Source organism: Mobula hypostoma, chromosome 8, assembly GCF_963921235.1.
Source record: "Mobula hypostoma chromosome 8, sMobHyp1.1, whole genome shotgun sequence".
Lineage (NCBI taxonomy): Eukaryota > Metazoa > Chordata > Chondrichthyes > Myliobatiformes > Myliobatidae > Mobula > Mobula hypostoma.
Genome location: NC_086104.1, coordinates 128434668 through 128448764, shown reverse-complemented (window position 1 = coordinate 128448764; position 14097 = coordinate 128434668). Strand labels below are relative to the sequence as shown.

Genomic DNA, 14097 nt, shown 5'->3' with positions numbered 1-14097 from the left:
AGCCAAAAGTTGTGCAGCAGGGTGAGGATATTATCAAGTCCCATAAGTCAGAGGAATGCCAGTGGGATGGGGGTTGTTGGTTTGCTAGTTAGGAGGAAACCTTCTATGCAACATTCTTGTTAATGTGGGTTGGGAATTCCATCAACATAAAACATCCGATCATAATTACACCTACTTTAACATGTCGTAGGATTTAGGTCAGATTGTTATGTTTTTCCTTGGACATTTGCTTCTGTGTTTATAGAATCACCTGTTAGTCCATAGACTGTTAGTAATTTCTAGTATAATTGGTTCTATATTTCTGTCGTTCCTTTATCTGCAAAGCTGACGTGTGATTCAGTAGGTACCTGCTCGACTGGGGTCTTATCTAAACTGGTCCAAACCAGTCTGCAGTATAATAGAAAACCGTGTGCTCAGGTTCCCTTGTTAAGGCTGATTTATACTTGTGCGTCAAATGTACGCCGTAGGTATGGCGTAGCCACGCACCCTACGCTGTACTCTATGCAAACCCTACGCTGTAGCCTAACACATACCTCTCCCAAAATGTAACTACGCGTCGCGGCGACGCAGACCGCAACAACTGTGATTGGTCTGCTTGGTAGCATCGCATTTCCTCATATGCTCCAATAGCTTCCCATTGGGCGACTGAAGGGCAGGGAAGGAACTCTGGCTGCAATGCTTTTCATAAAGCTTTACAGACCTCCGATTTGACACCAGTTTGTAGCTAGCTGCTACAGCCTGTTGACTTCCACCTGAAGCTAAAACTCGAATGGTGATTGCCAGTCTCTGAGTATACTGTGCGTACACTGATGCAAAATAAATGGTTGGAGACGATGAACCAAGTCGTCAAATCTACCTGCTGACATCCGAAAATATTTGAAATGCATTTCTCCATCCATGTCTCTCAGTGGCCGGACAAGCACAGAAAATTCACCCTCCTTCAGTTTCAGTCGCCATTGTTTGAAGTTTGAGTTTCTTCGTGTTGAGTTTCAACCACCGCCAACTAGCATTTTGGCGGTGAATTGCAGACACACCAATGTACAAGTATAAATGCTCACAACAGCGTCGCCCACTTGCATAGGTTACGGCGCAAAGCTAGTACACACAAGTATAAATCAGCCTTTACAGTCAGATTCAGGTGGCTGTACGTGTTGTCCTGAGACTGGCTAACAGCTTGCTGCAGTTTCAAGTACAGGCTGCTGCCGTTTGTTACAGTTTATTGTAACTCCTCCGTTCTGCTTGTTGGTACAGGCTGACCCTGTCTGACCTGTACTGTACCGTGTACTATCTAATAAAACAGTTGTAACTAAAAGAATCGCGACTCATTCTTAACTGCCAAAGAACCTTCTGGACAACGTCATCTCCGGATGATGTCAACGTGCACCCGCTAACAACCCTTCAGACTTACCAGAGATGTTTTCAGATTTCCTGAAGACCAGCTCAACGTGATCCCACATGAGGAAAGCGCAGTTGCCGCTGTTAGCCTGGGCAAACGTGACGTAAAGGTCATCGGCGTACAGAAACGATTCGGCCGAGATAGACTGGAAGGGTAGTGTTTGATGTGTGGTGAACTCTGCAAGGACAGGTCATTGTTATCAAATTATTCTCATTATTACAGAAACTCAATGCCTTTTACACACACTTTGAAAGGCAGAATAAACTATGGCTATGAGGATCCCTACATTATCTGGTGACCCTGTGATCTCTGCCTCGGAGGACGACATCAGACTGCCTTTCAAGAGGGTGAACCATTGCAAGGCGATAGGTCCCAATGGAGTGCTGGTAGGGCTCTGAAAACCTGTGCCAACCAACTGGTGGGTGTGTTCAAAGACATTTGCAAGCTCTCATTGCTACAGACGGAAGAACACCCTCAGTACCGGCACATTGCCTCCTAACCGCTTACGTAGGTCCTTTTAGTGTAATCATTCAAATAATCAGGGTCGCATGCCTCGAGTCAGTCACAGAATGAAATTACCACCAAATATTCCCATTAATCAATCAAGGCAGGACATGACCAACTAGGAGAATAAAGTTCGTTCTGCATTGTCTTTTAAACAAACTTGTAACTTGATGCCTTCTTCTAATCTCCCACGAAATATTGCCACAAAATACCCTAACCCTCCCCCTGAATGCACTGGCTTGAAACTGTGGTCCTACCTAGATTAATTGACACGGTTTTTTGCTTTAACTCCCACAAATTTTACATTGGTCCACACCAAAGCGAAACAATTCAGAGGAGAACGTTTTTGTTGAGTTTTACAGTTACAGATTTGATTACAGACCTGTGGTGATGCATTCAAATTGACGGAGGGGCAGACTGCTTATTGTGTGCCCCTGATATTTGACCGGGCTGACACAATAGGTAGGTGGCACTGTGGTATTGGTTGCCTGTAGCCACTTTATCAGCCACTTCATTTTGCAGTCGCAGTGGAAGGCGTTTCCTCGCAAATCTCTGCAAAGGAGCAGGAAGTTTCAGCTGATTTGCACAAACAGTTTAATTTACAACAAACTTCCTGGCCTTGGTGCAATACAGTGATATTTCGAAAATATTTCTGGTGGGCCATATAAACACCAATTGTAATAGAGTTCTAATGGTTGTGAGGTTTACAGTAGAGGGCAGTTAGAGATCCTGTTGGATGGACTGTGTAGTGTCCAACATTCAGTGTTGTCCACAATTGACACCCTTGAATGATGGAGCAATTCTAGATGTGCAAGTTCCTGGACTTCCACAGACAGGAGCTTCCAGACAAGGTTCACACTTAACCCTTGAGCGAGCCACAAGAACAAAATTGCCTCCCAATCAGCACAGGCAGGTAATAAATGATTTTAAAAATCACGGCAGATTTATATCTACTGCTTGAATGCTGATCAGCTCAAAACTGTAGTCTGTCTGAATTTCATCTTGATGAGGTCCAGCAGGCGGTGCGGCACGGCAGCAGCGGCCTTTCGGACCCGGTGCTACTTTAATTTAGTTTTCTAATTTAATTTTAAGGCACAATTAGGGTTTAGGGCAATGGATAACAGAGTAACTATCTACCATCGCCAGGTACTGCTACAATACAGAGATCGCCCAAAACCAAACCTTCATGAAGATCTGCTGGTTAAATTACGCGACCATGGCTTACTGAGGGAATTGGGCCCGCAGTCCTCGGAGTGGCCTGATGCCGGCGGCCGGAGGTGGGGACGTCGTGAGCGGTGTGCGAGGAAGCGGAAGCGAGGCGAGCGGGCAGGAGTCCGTGCCAGGAAAAAAGCGAGCCCTAGCCGGCCGGTTCTCCCGTCCATTCTGCTCTCCAATGGGCATTAAATTGGACTACATCCAACTCCAACGAAATACTCGGCGGGAATACAGCTGTTTATTTATGTAACAGATCTTCCCTCAAGCCATTGGACTACCTACTGCCCTCTGCTGTGCCTATTGTCGTGTTCATTATTTATTGTAATGCCTGCACTGTTTTGTGTACTTTATGTAGTCCTGTGTAGGTCTGTAGTCTAGTGTAGTTTTTGTGTTGTTTTACGTAGTTCAGTGTAGTTTTTGTATTGTTTCATGTAGCACCATGGTCCTGAAAAACGTTGTCTCATTTTTACTGTGTACTGTACCAGCAGTTATGGTTGAAATCACAATAAAAAGTGACTTAACTTGATCTACAAACTTGCTCATCTCTGGCATATTTAGCCATTTAATTCACCCTTTCCAAATTCCAACCCAAACGTCCTTCTTGCATTCACAGCTGGGCAATGGCATACAGGCTGTAAATTGGATCCCTTGATAGCCAAAGGACCAATCAGTCCCTCTAACAACACCACTCTTTGATCTGCCCTTCCCTTGCTTGCACAGTCTTCAGAGACTTGGTACATTATCAGTTTGCTCAAGGAGCCAGTGTAACCAGTGTTCACCCAAGCTTGTGTTAACCCGATAAGGATTGACGGAGTTGTAACTTGCTTGATATTTTTTTGAAACTGGTGGAAATTCTCAGAATTATTCATAACATCGATGTCAGGTTTTGCTTTCATGTTTATATCTATCTGGGCAGTTTACTGGGTACTTAATGCACGAGCACAGATTCTTCCAATAAGTTTTCAGGAGCTTTGATAAGTTACCATTTTAACTCATGATATTAGAAGAAAATCAAACGCTACCCTAAATGGGCTTACTGCTTATTCAGAATTTCCCAACGTTCTCTGCTGAGGTGAAATCTTGCTTGGTGCTATAGGCATCCAAGCCCACACATTCTGCTTCACAGGATTTCACCCCAGTTTTGGTTTATGACATACGGATGAGGTCTTCAAATGAGGAGTAAAATGCTCACAAATGTGTCAAAACCTGAAGGTTGATGAAGATGTCTCTGGGAAGAGTCCGAAGATTGTTGTTTCCCAATGATCTGCAGAGGTAAAGAGAACAAAATGAAACAGTTGATTAGTGCGCCAACAGAAGTGTGAAAAGGAACAGATCAATGCCTTTTCATTTCTCTGTCTAAATACTTCTTAACTATTCTAATGTATCTGTTTCTACCACCAATCCTGGCAACCCATTCTGGGCACCCACTGACCTCAGTGTAAAAAATATTGTTTTGCACGTCTCCTTTAAACTTTATCCCTCTCACCTTAAAGTTCTGCCATCTTCTAAGTGACATTTCCACCCTAGCAAAGAGACTCTGTCTATTTATCCTATCTACGCATCTTTTTTATTTTATGAACTTCTGTCAGGTTGTCCCTCACCCTCCAATGCTCCAGAGTAAACCATCCAGGTTTTTCAATCCTCTCCTTACAGTTCAAACTCTCTAATCCAGGCAGCATCCTGGTGAACCTCTTCTGCACCTTCTCCACAGCCTCCACATCCTTCTATTATATCTCAACGGCTATCAACTGGTAGCACTCACATCGACTATAATGAAGTGTTTCGAGAGGTTCATAATGGCTAGAATTAACTCCAGCCTGAGCACGGTCCTTGACCCTCTGCGATTTGCACCGCAACAGGTCCGCAGTTGACTCAATCCAAATCTGAACATGGAGAAGACCGAGGGAATCATTGTGGACTTCAGGAAGGTGCAGATGAGCTATCCCCCTCTGTGAATACACGGCTCTTCCGTAGACAGAGTTAAGTGCACCAGGTTCCTGAGAGTTCATATCACAGGTGACCTCACCTGGTCCCTTAATATCACCTCCCTGAAGAAGAAGGCAGAGCAGCACCTCCACTTCCTAAAGAGAATGAGGCAAGCAAGCCTCTCCCCCTCCACACCCCCATTGTAACTGAATTTTATAGCGGCACCATTGAGAGCATCCTGACACGTTGCATCTCCATCTGGTATGGGAGCAGTCGAGCATCTGCAAAGGACTGTGAGAACGGCTCAGAGGGTCATAGGGGTGTCTCTGCCTTCCACTGGGGACATTTATCAGGAGCACTGCATTAGCAGGACCCTGAGTATTATCAAGGACCCCACCCATCCATCCAGCAACCTCTTTGACATTCTACAATCAGGCAGCGTCCTCTGATGCATCAAAGCAAGGATGGTCAGGATGGGAAACAGTTTCTTCCCTCAGGCCATAAAACTCCCTACCTCACTGTATTCAAAGTGCCACTGGTTAATCTGTTCCGTACCTTACAATATTTAATTTACACACTTTTCTTTGTCTATTTATGTGTGATTCATCTGTAGATTTTATATCAACTTTCTTCAGTTATTGTATTGTTATATGTATGTTATGTGTACCACCATGCTTTAGACCCTGGTTCAGAGAAACATCTTGGTTGACGTGTATATAGTTAAATGACATTAAACATTGCCTGACCTGATTGGCTCTCCACTTGGCTTTGGAGCACCTAAGTAACAGGAAAGCATACACCAGGCTGCTGTTTATTGATTACAGTTTAGAGTTCAGTACTACCCTCAGTCCTTAGTATTAATCACCTAACTTCCAAACCTGGGGCCACAGTATCTCCCTCTGTAACTGGATCCTTAACTTTCTCATCAGGAGACAACAGTCAGTATGGATTGAGGATTAGGATTTGTCTCCTCACTGGTGATTAACACAGGTCAATTCAGGGATGCGTGCCTAGCCCACCGCTCTACTCTGTCTATACTCATGACCAGCTCAAATGCTATCAATGAATTTGCTGCCGACACTACCACGTTGGTAAAATCTCAGACAGAGGCGAGGGGGTTACTCAGGTGTGAGATAGGTCAGCTGTTTGGATGGGGTCACGACACCGCCAGCACGAGCAGGGAATCGATTGTGGACTTCAGGACGGGGCAAGTCGGGGGAACACACGCCAGCCCTCGCAGAGGTCAGCAGCGGAAAGAGTGAGCAGCTTCGCGCTCGTGAGCATGGACCTCTCAGAGGATGTACTCTGGGCCAAGTACACTGATGCAATCAGGAGGAGAGCACAGCAGCAGCTGTGTTTGTTGAGGAGTTTGAGGAGGTGTGGGTCGTCTGAAAACTCTGTAGATATACACAGCGAAGAGCATTCCATCTGGTTGCATCACAGCCTGGCACGGAGGCTCCAGTGCACAGGATCGCAAAAAGCTGCAGGGCCAGCTCCCTTACGGGGTCAACCCTCCCCTCAAGATGCCTCAGGAAGGTGGCATCCATTACTAAGTACCCTCACCACCCACTTCCCTTTTACTATCATCAGGGAAGAGCTACAGGAGCCTGAAGAGCCCCACTCAGAGACTCAGGAGCAGTTTCTTCCCTTCTGCCATTAGATTCTGAATAATCCACGAGCACCACCTCAATAGCAGCATATCTTGATAGCAGTGATAGGATTGGGCCGAGCCAGCATGGATTTACCAAGGGCAAATCATGCTTGACTAATCTATTGGAGTTTTTTGAGGATGTAACCAGGAAGACAGACGCGGGAGATCCAGTGGATGTGGTGTACCTTGACTTTCAGAAGGCATTCGATAAGGTACCACATAGGAGATTGGTGGGTAAAATCAGAGCTCATGGCATTGGGGGGAGGATATTGACATGGATAGAAAACTGGTTGGCAGATAGAAAGCAAAGGGTAGCAGTGAATGGGTGTTTCTCAGAATGGCAAGTGGTGACTAGTGGGGTGCCATAGGGCTCGGTATTGGGACCACAGCTGTTTACAATTTACGTCAATGATTTAGAGGAAGGCATTGTGAATAACATCAGCAAGTTTGCTGATGATACTAAGCTGGGTGGCAGTGTGACAAGTGATGAGGATGTTAGGAGAATTCAAGGTGACTTGGATAGGCTGGGTGAGTGGGCAGAAACTTGGCAGATGGCGTTTAATGTGAATAAGTGTGAGGTTATTCACTTTGGGAGCAAGAACAGGAAGGCAGATTATTATCTGAACGATGTGGAGTTAGGTAAGGGTGAAATACAAAGAGATCTAGGAGTACTTGTTCATCAGTCTCTGAAGGTGAATGAGCAAGTGCAGCAGGCAGTGAAGAAGGCTAATGGAATGTTGGCCTTTATTACAAAGGGAATGGAGTACAAGAGCAAGGAAATCCTTTTGCATTTGTACAGGGCTCTGGTGAGACCACACCTGGAATATTGTGTGCAGTTTTGGTCTCCAGAGTTAAGGAAGGACATCCTGGCTGTGGAGGAGGTGCAGCGTAGGTTCACTAGGTTAATTCCTGGGATGTCTGGACTGTCTTACGCAGAGAGGTTAGAGAGACTGGGCTTGTACACGCTGGAATTAAGGAGATTGAGGGGGGATCTGATTGAGACATATAAGATTATTAAGGGATTGGACAAGATAGAGGCAGGAAATATGTTCCAGGTGCTGAGAGAGTCCAGTACCAGAGGGCATGATTTAAGAATAAGGGGTAGGTCATTTAGGACAGAGTTGGGGAGGAACTTCTTCTCCCAGAGAGTTGTGGAGGTGTGGAACGCGCTGCCTCAGAAGGCAGTGGAGGCCAATTCTCTGGATGCTTTCAAGAAGGAGCTAGATAGGTATCTTATGAATAGGGGAATCAAGGGTTATGGGGACAAGGCAGGAACCAGGTATTCATAGTAGATGATCAGACATGATCTCAGAATGGTGGCGCAGGCTCGAAGGGCCGAATGGTCTACCTCTGTACCTATTGTCTATTGTCATTAATCCGAGTATCTTGTACTATTTAGTTTGTAATGTCTAGTAACGGTATGTGTTTGCGCTTTCCTGCTGCTGCAAAACAGTGGATTTCATGTTATATAAAACAGAGATAATAAGTCTGAATCTGATATAGTGTGACAACCAGAAGTGCTCAAAATACTTCAAAAGTATTTTAACCAGCTGCACGATGTCTTGCCAACTTTTATACTCAATGCTTCAAAGCTTGCATGGCATATGCGTTCTTTATCACCCTATCCTCTTGCTTTAACACTTTCAGAGAGCTGTAAATGTGTTCTTTCTGTATATCAATGCGCTTGCCATTTACTGTATTCTTTCTCACATTCAGCCTCACAACATGCAATATATATTTCACAATTAAACTTCCTCTGCTTCTTCTCTGCCCAAATATCCAGCTATCTATACCCTGCTAAATCATTACCTTCCTCGCTGTCCAAAACTTTGCCAAACTTGTGCCATCTGCAAATATAATCAGCCTCCTATAATTTCATCTTAACAACAGAGGTCCCAGCACTGATTCTTCCAGAACACCACTGTGTGTAGACTTAGAGAACATAGAAATCTACAGCACATTACAGACCCTTCGGCCCACAATGTTGTGCCGACCATATAACCTACTCTAGAAACTGCCTAGAATTTCCCTACTGCATAGCCCTCTATTTTTCTGAGCTCCACGTACCTATCTAAGAGCCTCTTAAAAAACCCTTTTGTAGCCGCCTCCACCACCGTCACCACCGGTGGAGGGCTGTGATGGCGGGGTTGGTGAGGAGTGGGATAATGAGAGGGAGGGGTTCAAGGGGGTTGGGATGGTGAGGGGTGTGATGAAGAAGAGGAAGGTGTGAGGGGAGAATGGTAAGAACATAGAACGTAGACACCTGCAGTACATTATATAATGTTGTGCTGACCATGTAACCTACTCTAGAGACTGCCTAGAATATCCCTACCGCATAGCCCGCTATTTTTCTAAGCTCCATGTAACTATCTAAGAGTCTCTTAAAATACCCTATTGTATCCACCTCCACCACCGTCGCTGGCAGTGCATTCCACGCACCCACCACTCTCTGTGTGAAAAACTTACCTCTGTACCTACTTCCAAGCACCTTAAAACTCTGTCCCCTCATGTTAGCCATTCCAGCCTGGGGGAAAAAGCCTCTGACTATCCACACAATCAATGCCTCTCGTCATCTTATACACCTCTGTCAGGTCACCTCTCATCTTCCATCACTCCAAGGAGAAATGGTCAAGTTCACTGAACCTATTCTCATAAGGTATGCTCTCCAATCCAGGCAACATCCTTGTAAATCTCCTCTGCACTCTCTATGGTATCCACTTGCTTGAAAACCCACCATGGCAGCAGGGAGATTACAGTATGTTCAAGCAACTCTATATGGGATGAAAAGTCAGTGTTAATTGTAGTATTTACAACACAAGGGTTTCAGGCACCATCTCCAACCTCCTACACTTGTCATTCAACGGCATTGCCATCACTGAATCTCTTGCTGTCAGGCCCCCAAGGGTCACACTGACCGGAAACTAACAGCCACATAAGTACTCTGCCTGAGACTGGATCAGACACAGGGTATCCTTCAACAGGAGACCTACCCCCTGAAATCTCAAAACCTTTCCATCATCTACAAAGTGTAAGCCAGGACCAGGAAGGAATAATCCACCCTAGCATCATGAGTGCAGTCCGGTTCTTAAGACCCTCAACACCATCCAAGAGAAAGCAACTGCTTACTTGGCATCAGTACCAACACTAATGCACCCATTCCCCAAGACTGGTGACTACAGTGTGCACTGTCTACAACTACACTGCAGTTGCTTTCTCTTGGATGCCAGCTGCTCGTTTTTGTTCAATAACGCACTTCTATATCCACTAACTTCAGTGTCTCTCAGGTGACTTCGTTTATGTTACGACAGGCTACAAATTACAATGGGAGAGAGCAAATAAATGTACAACAAAAGAGCAATGTTATGGTAGTTATGGAGATTCCAATATGCAGGTAGATTGGGGTGATCGGGTTGGAGCTGATTTTTGGATCCCAAGAAAGAGAATTTGTAGAATGCCTACAAATTGGCTTTTTAGAGCAGCCTGAGCCCACTAGGGGATTAGCTTTTCTGGTTTGGGTGTTTTGTGATGAACCAGATTTGATTAGGGAGCTTAAGGAAAAGGAACCCTTAGGAGTCAGTGATATTAATATGTTGGAATTCATCCTGTAATTTCAGAGGGAGAATGCTCAAATCAAATGTATCCATATTAGAGGCATGAGAGAGGAGCTGGCCAAAGTTGAATGGAAGGGAACACTGGCAGGGAAGACAGCAGAGCAGCAATGGCTGGAGTTTCTGGGAGCAATTCGGAAGGTGCAGGATAGATACATCCCAAAGGGGAAGTATTCTAAGGCAGGATGAAACAACCGTGGCTGACAAGGGAAGTCAAAGCCAATATAAAAGTAAAAGAAAGGGCATTTAACTTAGCAAAAATTAGTGGAAGTTAGAGGATTGAGAAGCTTTTAAAAACCAACAACAGGCAACTAAAAAGCCATAAGGGGAGAAAAGATGAAATATGAAGGTAAGCTAGCCAATAATATCAAAGAGATATTTTTCAGATATATAAAGAGTAAAAGAGGGGTGAGAGTAGACATCAGACTGCTGGAAAATGACACTGGAGAGGTGTAATTGGTGACAAGGAAATAGCAGACAAACTGAATAAATATCTTGCATCAGTCTTCACTGTGGAAAACAGTATGCTGGAAGTTTGAGACGGGGCAGAAGTGAGTGTAGCTGTTAGTACCGGGCCGAAGGTGCTTGGGAAACTGAAAGGTCTGGAGGTAGATAAGTCAATTTAACCAGAGGGACTACACCCAAGGGTTCTGAAAGTTGTAGCTGAAGAGATTGTGGAAGTAATCATTTTTCAAGAACTACTAGGTTCTGAAATGGTTCTGGAGGATAGGAAAATGGCAAATGTGTCACCACTCTTCAAGAAGGGAGGGAGGCAGAAGAAAGGAAATTATATGCTATTTAGCCCGACCTCAGTGGTTGGGAAGATGTTGGAGTCCGTTGTTAAGGACATTTCAGGGTACTTGGAGGCACATGATAAAGTAGGCCAAAGTTAGGAAGGCTTCCTTCAGGAAAAATCTTGACAAACCTGTTGTAAGCAGGACGGACAAAGGAAAATCGGTGGATGTTGTGCACTTGGATTTTCAGAAGGCCTTTGACAATGTGCCACACGTGACACTGCTTAGCAAGATAAGAGCCCATGGTATTACAGGAAAGATTCTAGCATGGATAGAGCATTGGCTGATTGGCAGGAGGCAGAGTGGGAATAAAGGGAGCCTTTTCGGATTGACTGCCGGTGACTGGGTGTCCTGCAGGGGTCGGTGTTGGGACCGCTTCTTTTTACGTTGCATGTCAATGATTTGGATGATGGAATTGATAGCTTTGTGGCCAAATTTGCAGATGATACAAAGATAAGTGGAAGTGTAGGTGGTGTTGAGGAAGCAAAGAGATTAGGAGACCAGGCAGAGAAGTGGCAAATGGAACACAGTGCTGGGAGGTGTATGTCATACACTTCGTCAGCAGGAATACATACGTAGGCCATTCTCTAACTGGGGAGAAAATTCAAAAATCTGAGGTGGAAAGCAGACATCCCACCTCTCCTGGAACTTCTGGGAGTCTCCCGCATATTAATAGTGGCTCCCTGGTGCCCGCAAATTATATACAATATCACGGAATTCAATTTTTTTGAGAGCGAGTGAGAGAAAAGCAAGAGAGCGTGAGAGAGAGAACGAGAGAGGGAGAGAGAGCGAGCGAGAACGCTTGAGAGCGCGCGAGCGATCACGAGAGAGAGAGAGAGAGAGAGAGAGCGCACCATGGCAGAGTGTTTCAAAAAAAATATAAATCGTACGTCACCCCGGACTACACTAAAGTGTACCCCTGCCTAATAGGGGTCAAAAATAATGACAGTGTTGCTCGCTGCACTGTTTGCAACAGTGACTTTTCTGTTGCCCATGGTGGGTTAAGACTGTAAAAGACATGTTGAGGTGAGTTTAACAGGTGTCATTCATTCATTAGCACAGCTAACGTTATTTAAACTAGTTGGCCAGCTGCTAAGGAGCTACTCTATTGCAGACATCCCACCTCTCCCGGGAGTCTCCCGCAAATTGATGGTGCTACCTCCCTGAAATGAGTTTTTGCAGTGTGGGATGTCTGGGAAAGGGACTTGGCAGTCCTTGTGCAGAATTCTCTAAAGGTTAATTTTTAGGCTGAGTCAGTGGTGAGGAAGGCAAATGAACGTTAGCATTCATTTTGAGAGGACTAGAATATAGAAGCCCGGATGAAATGCTAAGGCTGCATAAGGCACTGGTGAGGCCTCGCTTGGACTACTGTCAGCAGTTTGGTCCCCTTATCTAAGAAAGGATGTGCTGATGTTGGAGAGGGCTCACAACAATGTTTCAGGAAATGAAAAGCTTATCATATGAGGAGTGTTTAATGGCTCTGGGCCTGTATTTGCTAGAATTTAGAAGGAAGAGGAGGAATCTCGTTGAAACTTATTGAATGTTGAAAAGCCTAGATAGAGTGGATGTGGACGGGATGTTTCTTATAGTGGGGGCGTTTAGGACCAGAGGGCACAACCTCGGAATAGAAGGATGTCCATTTAGAATGGAGAGAGGAGTAATTTCTTTAGCCAGAAGGTGATGAATCTGTGGAAGGAGACTGTGGAGGCCTAGGAATCAGGTGTATTTAAGGTGAGGTTGATAGGTTCTTGATTAGTCTGGGGCATGAAAGATTATGGACAGAAGACAGGAGAATGGGGTTGAGAGTGAAATGGATCAGACATGATCAAATGGCAGAGCAAACTCGATGGGCCAAATGGCCTAACTCTGCTCTTGTTTCTTATTGCCTTATGGTTGTGGGATAGTAACTGATTCTTACCAGTTTCTGTACCTGTTCCCTGACACCCGGGGCGGGGGGGGGGTCTAGTTTAGCCTGCCCTCCCTTTCCCAGTGATCTCTCTACCCTGACCGTTAATCCTAGTCTCAGTTTTTGAGTCTAACTTCTTTGATCCAGAGTCTCCCCAGTCCCTGCCTCTTCACATCCCAAAGGTGGACAACACAATCACCCCAAGTGCATTGCCTGTGAGGCTGTGTCCCAGCACCCTGCTGAGGAGTTGATCGAGGAGTCGAAGTCCACTGATAAACTCTCACCCCTTACCTTACGGTTCATTCCAATTTTTCAGAGCCTTAACCAAGTTAAATCATAAATCGTGAAAGACTCACAGGTGGCTCAATGACTTGAGGCCCCGGAACGAGTACTTGGACAGTGACTGGATGTCGTTGTTCTCTATGAATCTGTGAACACACGCACACAAAAAAATACAGATTTCAACACAGGTGCTGTTATATCTAAAGCCAGTAAATCCTGGACAAAGTGTTGTTTGGACTTACAGGTACTGCAGGTGAGATAGGCCACTGAAGGCATCATCTGCAATCAACGTGAAGGTGTTTGAGTTCAGCAGGCTGTGGGGCCACAGAGATCAAGCAGTTACAACTAATTATGATGTTCAAAGTTCAAAGTAAATTTGTTATCCAATGATGTACATATCACCACATACCGCCTTGAGATTCTTTTTTTTCAATTACTCATGGCAGAACAGAGAAATACACTAGAATCAATGAAAGGTTACACCCAAACAAACACCAACTATAATGGTCTCAGCCCGAAACGTCGACTGTACCTCTTCCTAGAGGTGCTGCCTGGCCTGCTGCGTTCAAGAGCAACTTTGATATGTGATGCTTGAATTTCCAGCATCTTCAGAATTCCTCGTGTTTACCAACTATAATGAGCTCTTCCAGCCTGTGCGGGGAGCAGGAGAGCACTGGGCTCCGAGGTTTTTAGAGCCATTCAGGTCCATTTTTAACAGAAGAGCAGATGTCCCCGGGAGAGGCTTGCCCCATCACCTTTAGGGAGAAGGTCACGGAGGAGATGAAGCTCATGGTGCAGGAAGAAAGAAGTACATT

At 45.1% G+C, this 14097-nt stretch overlaps 1 protein-coding gene across 2 annotated transcripts in view; it reads right to left on the bottom strand.

Moving 5' to 3' along the window:
• lgi3 (leucine-rich repeat LGI family, member 3) overlaps positions 1-14097 on the bottom strand; it is a 43382-nt gene that overhangs the window by 4522 nt on the left and 24763 nt on the right. For both annotated transcript variants that reach the window (XM_063056787.1, XM_063056786.1), the window contains 5 exons: positions 13525-13596; positions 13357-13428; positions 4308-4379; positions 2283-2452; positions 1409-1573 (listed from right to left, as the gene is read on the bottom strand). In XM_063056787.1, the coding sequence (XP_062912857.1) occupies positions 1409-1573; positions 2283-2452; positions 4308-4379; positions 13357-13428; positions 13525-13596 (551 nt within the window). The remainder of the gene's footprint in view (positions 1-1408; positions 1574-2282; positions 2453-4307; positions 4380-13356; positions 13429-13524; positions 13597-14097) is intronic.